The following is a 13,834-nucleotide window of genomic DNA, read 5'->3' as shown; positions in this document are numbered from 1 at the left end:
TTGAAGGGTCACAGAGGGAGGCGTTTGCCCTCTTCTCTGCCTGATAAAATTGTACTTACCCTTTAAGCTTCCACTCAATGGTACCCCATCCACTAAGTGTTTCTGAACCCCACTGAAGAATCACTCACCCATCTTTTGGACTCTCTTGGTAGTTTACCCTTAGGCTTATATTTTGTTTGTATTTGTTTCTGCACTAAAGGATGTAGCCCTGTATCTCGCAATAGTTATTGACCAGTAAGCAGTGGTTGGATTAATAAATATATCTTCCAGTCAATGGGGCATCCGTTACAGCCTCTTACAGGGTAAAACTCCCCACTAACCAAAGGAAGGTCAAATACTCAAAAGGTCTTATAGTCTCCTCCACTGCCCCGCAGGGAAGCCAAGTCAACATTGCTGACACTTTCCCTTGCATTCCAGCCCCCCTTACGTCCCAGTTCTAATTTGAAATTTAGGGTCCCCTCCCGCAGGGTCTTTCTCCCTTGTGAGAAACATCCTGACAGACTGTTTAGGAAGGCGTTCATCAAATGATTTCTTCTTGCAGAGACATCAAAAGCTGCATGTGCCTGTCCATTTCCTGCTGATAACGTATATGATTTTTATTTTCCAAATCCACAATTTAAATCCAGGTGGGAGGGAATGAGTCAGAGAGAAACACCATCGTTTCTGGCTGATGGCAGCAGCCTCATCATTTGTGTTCTCCCCAACCTGCGAAATGCCAACATATTAGGAAAAAATATGCAGACATCTCACATTTCGTTCCTGATGCGGCCCCTTGTCACTGCCTCGCGCCCCTACCCTGCTCCGTCTGAATCACTGACATCTGGCCGTTAGCCTGAGCATTTAGACTTTAACACAGAGCACTCGGGCTGTGCTGATGTCAGCACACGCCCCAGCTTCTGGTTTGGCGCAGACCAAAGCCCTGCTTTTTTCAGGGCTGTGATGAGCTGACTGGTTTGAATTAACCTCTGATGTGAACTTCCTAGGCCTTGGGCTTTGTGGGAGCACAAAGCAGACATGGCTGCCTTCTTGGCTTCTCTATCCGCCTGCCTTCCTGGAGCTGCGAAGCCCCGTTCATCTTCCTTGTAGAACAACACAGGGCCCTGTTTTCTGCTGTAATTAAAGACAATGAAGGAAAAGCTCCCTTTGAAGGGGAAAGATGCACCTTCATCAGCCGGCGCTGCTGAAAATAGGTTTACGTTTCCCCAACAAGTGTAACACACACATCCTCTAATTAGATTTCCTTGCTCCTCTTTTAATCACCAAAAACATCATTACCCTTTTGGTTCCTCATTAGGAAGGTCACATAGTTCACATTCATATTTATAAAACCCATACAAATTTCAGAACAAAACTGTATCTTAGACTTCAGATGCCTCCTTGATCTCACTGCGCTATCACCAAGTTCAACTCAGCTGCGGGTTTTTATTTTTCTCTTTTCTTTCCTTCATGTGATCACCCTACCGCCTGCTATTTTAGTAGGATTACAGCAACACTCTGCTTTCGAACTTCTTGCTGAAGAACTGTGCATGCCTTATTTTCGTTGCAATCATGGAAAGGAAAAAGGTGACATTTCAATACCTTTCTCGCTTGCTATGGACCCTCCATTTTTAAGCTTCAAAATCTCTTGTGAGGCAGGATCCTCATCAGTAAACTTACATAGTTTTCTGGGAGCTCTGTGCTGAGTTTGGGTACTTTGATTTTCAAAATCTGTTCTTCCAGAGGGTGACCAGCCAGCCCAGGAGCGCAGCAGCAAACCCTTGCTTCCTGGAGAGCTAGGCCTGCAGGTTAATTCTATGCTAAACCCTCAACCAGATTTGCTTTTTAAAAATGGGTAGTATATTTAATTTAACAAAGTAAGTAGCTTCCACAAAGTGGACTTTATTTTACTCATTTGTCTGTTTGCCTCTTTCTTTATTTACTGTCTTACGGCTGCTGGGCCTCACACGTGGCCATACCATAAAATCTTCCCTCCGGCCCAGAGTACACACACTGACTGATTGACCTTTGTGACATTTACCATTTCTGGAATTTATCTCTTGATCATTTCTGTCTCTTTATCTCTTCTTTCTGTGTGCTGAGGGCTAACTTATTTTGGTCTGCATATGTCCTCAAGGTATTTAGTTGTCATTGTTGTCATTCACAGTTGGTTTCGTGGCTTTGTGTCATCATGTGAGCTTTTCAAAGATGCTCCACTTCAGGAAAGAAGGAAGCAATACGTTTTTAGTGTTGAGGAAGGGAAAAGGGGCGGCTGGAATGAGGGGAAAGGGCATAATTACACGTTCTCACTTTTAGTTTATCCCTGAAAAATATTTAATTAAGGCTGATGTTTGTAAGAGCTGTTCTTTTAGACTGAGTCACTGTTAACCATAACTAAGGATTTCTGGAGTGTGGTGCTTGCCCACAGAAAGGGCCGGGCTTCTACATGCACTGCCTCAGAATAACTGGCCTCCTCTGGAAAGCTTTACCTGTGGTAGGAGCCACATCAGGTCTTGTCAGGAGAGACCCGTCACTTGCTGAGCCAGAGTCACGTTTGCTTTCAGTGGGTGTTTGACAATTACCTTTAAGAATTCAGTATACACAGGGTCTCTTTATTTAGAGCAGGAGCCCCACAAAAGGTACGATTTTAGAGACTAGCAGTTATAGTCCTGGTTCTAATCCACCCGTTATTCATCCTTTACTTATACTCAGTGATTTTATGTATCATCTTCACTCATCCTCAGAGAACCCTGCAAGTGTACAGAAAACCACCTCCGCACATATTTTATACATTAAAAAAAAAAAAATGTTTGAGAGCAGTTAACCGTCTCATCTGAAGTCATCCTGCGAGTGACTACCGGAGCCAGAATTCACATTCAGTTCTCCCTGATTCCTGAATTCACTCCTCTTAGACAGGCAGGGTGCTCCTGAGATGAAAGGGAGGTTGGATTATTTTATTCCAAAGGACTTTCTTCTCAGAGTCCGTGAGGGCTTAAAACATATTTGTGTTTCTTTATTGATTTAGACTAGGACAGAGGAATTCTAGGTCCTAATGGAGGATAGGGGGACTTCCCTGGTGGTCTAGTGGTTAATTCTCCGAGCTTCCACTTCAAGGGCCACGGGTTCGATCCCTGGTCGGGGAACTAAGATCCTGCAGGCAGTGTAGCGCAGCCAAAATAAAAAAAAAAAAACTAATGGAAGATAGGGTGTGTGCAGGCAGAGGCTGTGTCTGTCTTCCTCTTTGGAACAGAGCCTGACACGTGAAAGCACCAGCACACGTTTGTTGAGTGGGCGGCATGGCTTCCGAGGCCAGCGTGGGGTCTGCTTCCCTCGCAGACTGGTCCTTTGTGCTTGGCCTTGCCACAGAGCATGGCTTTGGACTCTCTCATTGCCCTGCCCAGTGCCCCACACCCTCCTCCTAGGCCCTAATGGCCAGAGGTCTCTCTCACCCGTCTCACCTCTTCATTCTCACCTACCAAAACCCAGCTCAGGTTCAACGTATTTGGAAAAGGTCGAAACAAGCCAGTATTAGCCTCAACTAACAAGTGGAAGGTAGGGGGTATGGACCCACCAGAGCAGCCCTTCCCACGATCACATGACTACTTCCTACCAGACACTGTCCTAATCCCTCCAGTCCTTCATCCTGAAAACTCCACGTTATTACCCCCATTTCCAAGGAGAAAACTGCAAGTGCTTTGTCTGAGATCACAGAGCTGGCAAGCCGCAGAGTCGGGATTTAAGCCCAAATTGGTCTGAAGCCAAAGTCCCAAGCGTCGGCTGCACGTTTACATTGGTCAGAGGCTTTACCCCAAAGGGTTTAGGGCTGCAAAGACAGAGCGGCGAGGCCAAGGCAGGGCAGATGCATACAAGTAATCATGGGACCACACCAGGTCACTACAGCAGCAGTCCACTGCTGCTTCTGTATTAAAGCACAAAGAACATTTGCATAATCAGGTGAGTGGCCTTAGCATACAGAAAGCCTATGGGAGAGACCCAACCCAGATTCTTTTTTTCCCCTCATCTCCAGTAGGATCAGGCTTACCTTGAAGATGCCATTAAAGAATCAGTTCAGGGCTTCCCTGGTGGCGCAGTGGTTGGGAGTCCGCCTGCCAATGCAGGGGACACGGGTTCGTGCCCCGGTCCGGGAAGATCCCACATGCTGCAGAGCAGCTGGGCCCGTGAGCCATGGCCGCTGAGCCTGCGCGTCCGGAGCCTGTGCTCCGCAACGGGAGAAGCCACAGCAGTGAGAGGCCCGCATACTGCAAAAAAAAAAAAAAAAAAAAGAATCAGTTCATCGCTGATGGCCTTTGTCTTACATTCCTCCAACATGCAATATGGTACACGGACGTGAGCCACTCTCTCCCGGCTTTGAACAAAGCCCGAGAGCCTTCCTGTAGGCCCCTCGCTTCCTGTAGACCCAACTGCCAAATCTCAAGTGTGTCCAGGGTCCACAGGAGGAGAGCACAGCTAGTTTAATCTCTGTCCTAGTAGATGAGGTAAACGCTTTGGCCAGAATAGCTCAGCCCTTTCTCATACACTGATTGGCCAAAGGCCACTGACGATAAATTGCCGTGTCATCTGATGCTTAAAGCAGGGCTTATAATACCTGCTAAGGAGTAAAATTTCCTGAAAATGCATAGAAAATGAGGCTGCAGAAAAGGAAACTTTAGGGTCCAGGAATGTTTGGGGCCCTCCTGCTGTCTCAGGAGATGGCATGCTGGGTGCAGAAGGCAGGAGTGTGATGGCTTTGCACCACTGGAAAAGGCCATCTGGCTGCTCCCCAGCTGTCCCTTCTGGGACCAGATGCAGAGTTTGCAGCCATTCAGTAACTCAGGCTACTAAGGAGAAGAGCTCAGAGGTCATCCCTCCCAGCCTCCTCTCACTGCAGGTGGGAGAACCAAGGCCAGAGAGGAGCTGGCACTCAGCTAGGAAGCAGCAGAGTCACATGGAGAAACTGGGTCTCCAGATCCCCAGGCCATTATTCCATGATGCCGTGGCCTCTGAAAAACATGCGCAAAGGACTGTTCTCCACAGAGAGGAAGTAAGAGTTGTGATACTCAAGGGCACCAACCCTGCAGACAGAGTGACTCGGTTCTAACCCAGCTCTGGGTGTACTGTCTCATGTGGCCACAGGCAGGGTACTTACCTGCTCTGCTTCTCAATTCCCCATCTATAAAATAGGAACGCCATAGGGTTTCATAAGGATAAAATGGATTAGATGTTCAGCATTTAGAGTCATGTTTGGCACACAGAAAGCACCATCTAAGTATGCCTTATCTCAACCCCCCAAGCGGGCTGAGCAGGCTCTATGCCTACCGAGGCCCCTCAGAGTTCCACTCCTTGGAGAACTCAGCTGAAGCGAGCTGAGGCTGTAACACCCCTGCCTAAGCAGCATCAACATCTTCCTGGCACTGCGACCTCCCATCTTGATGATTCTTCCTCCTTCTTTCCCTGCAGCTCGCACTGCTTTGTCTTCCTAATACTCCTAATACTTCCGCATACTGCACGTGCTGGTAGCATGACATCCCCAGAAATGCTAAGCCCACTGGTAGAACTTGGAATAAAGTGATTCCTAAACTAAAGGCCTCTGTCTGTCTAGAATGGAGCCCATTCAGTTGTTTCCTAAGTTGATATCAATATAATGAATTAGACACACACACATGCATACATATATATATAACTAGTGAATATATATCATGTATATAATATATACTTTAAATATTCTTTACAAAAATATATGGGTCTCATACATCTGTGTTGCCCATTTCCTTTTAAACTCACTTAAAAATCTAAATCACTCATCTTTTGCAGAAGACAACATAGGGAATTACCTCGGGCTTCAAACTGGGCCTTTTCCAACTCAGCACATTCCGTAGGCCAGTACAGTTCCTAGGATATATGCCTGGACTGAGGGGCCTCAGAGTCAGGCTACTTTCTATAAATATTTATGAAGCTGTCGTGGGGACCACAGCAATGGGCTAAGGACTGGACTCTGCCCTTATCTGCAAATACTCTATAACAAAAGTACAGAAAACTATGAACAAGACTCTCGACCTATCGAGTAAATATGAATTTTTAGTAAACAGAGAATTGTACTGTAAATCAGAGGAAGAAAAGGAATCCTGTTGAGATCCCTGGGGTGGGAACAGGTGGATGCCAGCTGCTGACGTGAGAGGACCATCCATCCCCAGGCTGACAGCATCACCGCCCGCCCAGCAAGCCACATGACCTGGCTCCTGTCTGAGGAGACCCTGCACCACTGAGGCTTTTTTCAGTAGTAAAATTATTTCCAACAAGCCAATTTACTAGTAAAGGAGGTGGTGAAGCCCTGTTTCTTGCCTGTCACTCCATCCCTTTGTCACTGGCCCTACAGGGTTGCTTCTAATCCCTTGACTAACACTTAGTTTTGCTTTCCCCGGAATACTCTCTGCTCCCTGCTCGCTGGCTACTCTGGTCTTGCTTATGACCCTAAATTCTGATGCTGGTAAATAAAGGTGATGGAGGAATACAGGGGCAGAGGTGGACACTCAGCCTTCCACCCTGGGCCCTCGGAACAGGCAAGGCGATCCCAGTGCACGTGGTTTGTCTTCTCAAGGATGCAGATGAAGGGAAAGGAATCGCACCTGTGATTCTGTGGTCTTATTTCACAGCGGAACGTGAGGGTTTCACGAGGGCTGTGTAAAAGGGCCAGAGAGAGGGAAGAAGAAAGAAAGAGGCTGAGGGAGAGCCCTGCCAGGCAGGGGCGTAAGGTGGCCGTTGGGTCTGAGAACGGGGGTCGTCTTTGTCACCTCTGGAGACGCATCTCTGACTGCTGGGATAAACCCAACCACAGTCTTTCAAACTCTGGGTGTACGTATTCATTCTTCCTCAGCGGCTTTGGGAGACGCCGCCCCAGTATCCCAGTCACACCAGATGAAAAGCCAGCCACATCAACACCTAGACTCCTGTGTTTCACAAAATCTTCTCTTCCTCTCCTTCCTCCTCCAACCTCTTCCCTCCACTCTGAGCCTCATCCCTCTCCCTGCCCTCCCAGCCCTGTCTGTTCTGGACACGATTTCCAAGGAGAGCACACAGGTAGAGGCGCTGCTTACAAAGACCCTGCCCTGCCCTGTCGGCCCGCACGTGTAACCACTCCCTCCGTCTGCCTCTTTCAGTTTTAAAGCCCAGTCTGAGAGCAGGCTGTGGTCCGGGCACCCCAGCAACAAGTCCCTTTGCGTTTCTCCCGGCGGGTGCTTTCCATTTACGCAGACTCGGAAGGGTCACTGGTGGGTGGGAGCTGCCCACGGAGAAGCATGTTTATGCGGTGCTTGTCACGGGATAAGGATGGTGCCCTCTGGGTGTGCGCTAATGGGTCTGTCTCTCTTTCTCCCGCACAGGGCCTGGAGCTGTCATTGATGGTGTAAACTCGGCCTCTAGAGCACTGGCTTGCCTCTGGCTATCAGGGACCCTCTTTGCCCACTTCTTCATCAAGTTTTGATAAGAAACCTTAGGTCTTCTGAGCAACGCCTGCTTCTCCATATCACAGACTTTACCTACACTGCGGAGAGCAAACCAGTTTGGGCTTCTTTTTGTTTGTTTCTGTTCTTCTTGATTTGATTTTCTCTTTGGTTGGTTGGTCTGTTTGTTTGATTTTTCTATCCAGTTTGAATGAGTGGGGTTGGGGGGGAGGGGTGTGCAGGGTTCTACCATGTGTAGGATAATCATTCACTGGTGTGTCCAAAAATGGAATCTGTTCCTCTCCCTTGGCCCTTCCCTTTCCTCTGCCTTCCCGACACCATCACCACCAGCCCTGCCCGCCCCCGCAGTACACCATAAGCTCCATCTGGGCAGAAGATGTGCCTCGTGCTAAACACCCTGAAGACACAACTTCACGTATGATGTAGTGCACAGCGAGAATTACATCCAAGTGTCCTATTAGCTGCATCTTCTAAGCTTTGGACCATTTTCCTGACTATAATGTACATATCACTCCTTCCATGTTTATTATTGTCTAACTACACGAGGGTTCACATCCTTTCTTTCTGGGAAGGTCTCTCTCTAAACATATATGAAACATTGCCATCTTTTCAGCCATTCTGCCCTATCTGCTTTCTCTACCAGCTACAGGGATTTGTAGTTTAGGGACAGGCACACAACCCAAAACTAAACATTCAGAAGTCATGTGACCGAACAAAGGGGGAAGCATTCTGAGGATGGTACTTCTCTCAAAAACATGCTGTCCAGGTCATAAACAATGATCTGTAGATGGCTGATAATTTAGGTTTTATCAAGCTCTCTATGAAAGTAATCATACGGTTATCCATCTACTCAACTGTCCGATTGATCGTTCCATCCACTTATCTACCCACCCATCTTCTTCTCTAGCAATCTATTTACTTTATCAGTCTGTCAATGTAATTATCTAGCACGTCTGTGTCTTTGTTTCCCCACTCTTCACTCTCAATCCATCACCACATTAATCTCTAACCATATTGTGTCTATTCCACTGGATTCATGTCTCCTCTACCTTCTGCAGATATTGGCATCTTCAAAATGACCTATATCAGCTTCTCATGCGAAAGCCAATGATCTCACAGGCTAACAACATAGAAAGGCAACATGTCATGGACTGTCTGGAATGTGCTAGCCCATCTACCCAAAGTAGATACTGGTAAGAGATGGACAAAAGTAGCAATCGAATGGTCGGTCACTCACTCTTCCCAGCAGAGACTGTGTATTGAGAAACACCTTCTTGGGAAGCAGATAAGCCTTGGCAAAGCCTCGAGGAGTATCGTGTTTTTTCTTTCTTACCGGAAGGACAAGGTGCCAAAATTCATGTTTCTCTCAGCCTTTCAAGAAAGTGCATGTCAGGAAGCTATGGGACTGTGCTTAATAGCAAGAAAGCGAGAGAGAAAACACAGCTCCGTCTCTGCAGTGTGAAGAGAGCCGTCCACCTGAGTGGGGTGACTTCTGCTATTGTCTCCTCTCTGCTCCAGTTTTGGTTTCATCTGTTTGAAAACTATCCAGTAAAAAGCTGATGGAAGCCAATTACATGGCGGGTGTGTTGACAACGCTGGTATATGTTTCAGGAAGCTCTTCTGAGCTGAGGGCACTTGAGCAACTGACAGTTTCCAAGCACTTGATTAACACAACACTGCAAACAGAAGGGGAAAGTGACACACAATTTCCTCGGATACAGACTGCTTCTCCAGGAGCTTTGGGGAAGGATGCCCTCAGCTCTCCATGTTCAGAGCAGATCTTTCCAGAACACAAAGAAGAGCTGACCTGATCTTTCTGTATTGTCTCCTGGGACAAGAAGGACTCAGCCGGCAAGTGTGCCAGGGTTCCAAGAGAATGGCATTGGAAACCTGCAGGGCTGTGCCCTTGTCCCGTGCTGCAGGGAGTGACCTGCTGAGGATAAGAAGGAACATCGACAGTGACTGTCTCACAGACCCGCTGGAGACCCGCTGGAAAACTTTCAGCTCCACAGTCTAAAACATGAGAGATACCAGCTCCACAGAGTTCCGTTCCTTCGATGCTTAATTGATCTGCTTCCTCTGAAATGTGACCTCTTTGTTTTTGTCCGTTATAGCACATGAACATGACGTACACAGTGAAGAAACACACACACACACACGTAGGCTGTCTTGGCGTACAAAAAGCTGGGCGCTTCCGTAAGAGAGCTGGCGTGAATGAAATTAATATTACACTTTCCAGCTGTAAACAGACATCTGCATTTCCCACGGAGTTGCCAGGAGCCAGACTGCGGGAACGTAAATGATGTGCCAAAAGCAGTGTGTGGATTTCAAGTTCCAGGGACAGTCGAGAACAGGCGTGGAGTCAGAATTACAGGTCGGACATCAGCGTTTCAGACCTGTCACCACACGGGGCTCCTGGAGCGGGGCTGGTGTCAGACGCTGAAGGAGCGTTTAACGTGTCATTTGAATGTTCTGTTGGTAATACGCTTGTTCCTTTGGAGTAACAAGTGTGGAGGCTGTGGAGACGTACCGTCTTGGAGAACGCGGTGCTTGAAATGGACAAGCTGGGCATATTCCTCACTCCGGGACTTGATCTAGAGGAAGGCGCCTGTCCTCCTTCAGCCAGGAGGATCCAGAACCTTCCCAGCACAATGAGCCTGGGTCTCAGACTCACTGTGGAACTCCGTGCAGCCTCTTCCACTGGCTACTGGGAAGCGTGTCTGGTAGTTACTGGTTCCAGCCCTGTTTCAGAGGGAAAAACGCCTGCCGTTAATCCTCACCTATCTGGGATAAAGGTGGCCAAGGAAACAAGACCCAAGGAAACGGGCCAGTGGGAAAGAAAACCCTTCTGCACAACAGACGTGCCCCAGCTGCTGGGTTGTTTGGGCTCCTTTGATAGGACAGGAGCTGTTACCCAGCATCTTGAAGCATAGAGAGCAGCAAACGCTTACTAAAGACAGTATCCATGCTCACTGTACACACGGCAGGCGGATAGATAAGGCCTGCTGGAGAGATTTTTTTCAAGATGCCAGTGATGGGGCCGGGGCTTAGGGGAGAGGAGGAAAAAATGAGTTATCAAGTCTCTGAGGACGTGTGGCTCTTCATAGGTTTTGCACGTGGGAAGGAAACCGAATAAGGCTTATCAGGAAATCAGGTGAGAGGAACTCAGCTATGTAGGTACTCTGAAACCCTCCCCCTTCCAAGACCAAGTTAATATGTATTCCCACCAAAGTAATTCCAGTGCCAGTGCTAGTGTAAGGCCCTGGCCAAGCTTGTTTCTCAGTAGTTTAATGTCAAGTGCCTGATACAGTCTTCTGCAAGTTGAAGAAAATGCGTTTAGTTTTTCTCATTCTTGTTGTAACTGGGGGAGGGAGGCCATACAGGCGAGTGGTGGTCAAAACGTGCACCTATTTTATACAGAGAGATGACGTGTGGCTGTTCTGCTGTAGCTGTACTCAACTGAACAGAAGGGAAGTGCAGGCTGTGTATCACAGAGAGGCCTGGGGCTCTTTCTTCTGAAACCCATGCCTCACGCTAGACAATCCATTTCACGGGTTGGTCAGTTAGTTCTCAGAACCTGGGTGGGAAGTGTCCTCTGGGAGTCGGGACAAGTCCACAGCCAAGGATGAGTTCAAGGATGTGTCTCTGCACCAATCCAGCAACTTGCTCTCCACATGGAGGAGTTGGTGACCTCTGCTTATGCCGGGAAAAGTCACGTGAGAAGAGTAGAGCACCTTAAAGTGGGCGGCCCGTCTCCAGGAGAGCTTGTCAACCGCGGTGCATCAGGCGTGGCTGTAGATTGGTGGGTACTTCCAGTGCCAAGGGAAGGTTTTCTCCTCCGTGGCTGCCTGTGGATGCTATCAGTAGGAGGGGAGGAATGGGGTGAGGGTTGGGGCCGTGTCATCTTTTCCAATCTGACCCTGAGTCCTCACCAGAGAAAAACTGGCTTTGTCATACCTGGAACCAGCCCCCCTTCCCCCCCCCCAAAAAAACCTCCACAGGATTAAAAACAAAAAAAAAAACAAAAACAAAATTTAATCTCTTTGGAATTCAAGAAAGTAGGGGAAGCAGCATAAAATGTTTCGAGTTGGCAAATTTCATTTTTTTTCTTTTTCTCCAAAAATGAGGATCGCTTGCTTTCGTTTTGCATGAGCCCTCGTCCTAGAAACTTACGCCCAACTGCCTCCCCGCCTACTCTTCAAAACTACCTTGTTTATTTTATTTTAAGACAAATAAGTTGGAGCAGTTGCAGTAAAACTTCACAGGTGTGTAGCTGGGAAGGCAGCATTTTCAAAAAATACCGTATGATGAGAACTCCTAATCATCACTAACAGCCAACAATAAAGATGCCAGTCTCATTTCCCTCATTTCTTGAGAGAAGAGAAGTAAATGAAAGGAGGAAGAAATAGATATGCAATTAAAAGATGTGGCAAAAAGAGAGAGCTGAACCAGTGCAATGTAGCCTTCAGGTGCAGAACACTGGCGGTCCACGAGGATGCAGAGTGGACCCAATTAGACACGACTGTCATCAGCCTGAAAGTAGCCAGCGAAGCCTAATTTCCCATATTTTAAAAGACATTCCATTTTGTTTCTTTCAACAGTGCCCTTTTAAAGGCACAGGGTTGTTTCAGTTGTTCCATGACCCTGAGCGGGGAAGGAAAGATGGTGAACCCTCTACTCTTTTTCTGGGGGGCCACATTCTACGCTATTGGCAGATTTATAATGATATCGATCACAGCAATGATAAGTAATAAAAGCTGCCCTGTGTTAATTAAAGGGAGCTTTTTTAATCATTCAGAACCTTTTGTGACATGTAAAGTGCAGTTGTGAGGAATGTGTGGGTGTACGAACATGTATCTGTCAAGTTCAGAGTCCTCTAGATTAAAAAAAAAAATTATGACTTATCAATGGTGCCGTTATAGATGTGTCAGACCATGGGTGTGCCCATTTTCACAATTATCCTTAAAACAAATCTATGTTCAAATGCTTTAAAATTTTATCACATGATACAAGAGTATAACTTTGTCAGCCTTCTAGAGTTTTTTCTCCTTTTATTTTCTTTCTTATTTTTTCTTTCAAAAATCAATGAAGACTTGATTTCTGTCAATAATTGTATTAAGGGTGAATATGCTACCTGAATTCTGTGCATGTTACATTGTAGTTGTAACCTTTTCTAATTCAGGATGAATATGAGATGGTTGTGATTGTGCAGTGTATCAATAAAGTTCAAAGAAATTTGTAACTTTTGGGGGGCTGTTTATTAGGACACCTCACTGGGTATCCAGGATTGGAGAAAACTAGGCAGGCTATGCTTCTCCCGTGTGTGTGTTTTAGGCTTTGGGAAGCAGATGCAACCAGAAAACTGAGTAGCATTTCTCTCTCTCTCTCTCTCTCTCTCTCTCTCTCTCATGCATGTATGTACCCACATGCACAGAGAATACTATGAAGCCTAGGCAATTTCATATTACAAGTGTATGTCACATATCTATTTATATCATATACTTACAAATAATATAAAATACAATATTATAAAATGCAGCTGCAGCCTCAAAGTCTAAATTATTTATTGACCTAGGCTAAAATGAAATCACAAGAGAAGTTTCAGAAAAAGAGTGACCAGATACTGCTCGGACTGAGCAGAGTTCCTGCAGGTTGAGTCCACTCGATCAAGCACCACTTTGACAGGAGTCAGTATAAGAAAATATGGTGACTGTGATAACACATTTATTCCTAAAAGCACATGCTATTGGAGGAACTGTTCTCTGTCGTAGGTTTACTGTAGCATCTATAGGGTAATAGCATGAGAAAGAGATCTGGAGAACGAGCTCCCTTCCTCTGTCTTTCCTAAAACATCTTTCTCTTTCAGTAAAGCTCCCACCACTTGGTCGCACATTCATCTGCTCTTCCGAAGGAACAGGTATTAACCTCTTTCTTGCAACCCAGATTCTCACCAACCATTTATACGTCAACCAACCCTTCTGAGCTCTGCCGTTGACTACATGTGTGATCTTGGACTGGACTCATCTTGGACTCATCTTTGTTTCCTCAGCTGCACCACTGGTGAATTTACCCCCCTCAGTGTGTTCTATCAAAATTCCCTGGACAGTTTTTGTTTCCCTTTCAACCACTGGATTCCTAAGACTGCCCCCAAATAAAGCTTAGGTCAGTGGCCGATGATTATTTGGGCACGCAGCAGAAAGTGGGGGAAGATTCTTCAGCTATACAACTTCTCTGGCCAAGACCTCAAGCTGGAGTTATGAGGCTTGTTTCTCAAGGCTTCCTAGACAGACAAGGGCTAATCCTGACCTTTCATGACTCTGTTTTCCCTACAGGGGATGGAACACAGATAATTTGATAGACTCGATCATGTTCCTTGTAAATTAAAATACGGAGGACATGGT

The 13,834-nt window shown here is 46.6% G+C and overlaps 1 protein-coding gene across 2 annotated transcripts in view; it reads left to right on the top strand.

Annotated features, from left to right (window-relative positions):
- OPCML (opioid binding protein/cell adhesion molecule like) overlaps positions 1–12,675 on the top strand; it is a 1,078,766-nt gene extending 1,066,091 nt beyond the window's left edge. For both annotated transcript variants that reach the window (XM_067751614.1, XM_067751616.1), the window contains exon 8: positions 7,353–12,675. In XM_067751614.1, the coding sequence (XP_067607715.1) occupies positions 7,353–7,453 (101 nt within the window). In that variant the 3' untranslated portion in view covers positions 7,454–12,675. The remainder of the gene's footprint in view (positions 1–7,352) is intronic.
- Positions 12,676–13,834: the final 1,159 nt, after the last annotated feature.

This window comes from Pseudorca crassidens, chromosome 9 (assembly GCF_039906515.1).
Source record: "Pseudorca crassidens isolate mPseCra1 chromosome 9, mPseCra1.hap1, whole genome shotgun sequence".
In the NCBI taxonomy this organism is placed as follows: domain Eukaryota; kingdom Metazoa; phylum Chordata; class Mammalia; order Artiodactyla; family Delphinidae; genus Pseudorca; species Pseudorca crassidens.
Note: the sequence above shows the minus strand (reverse complement) of the source record. Positions and strands in the feature narration are given on the sequence as shown.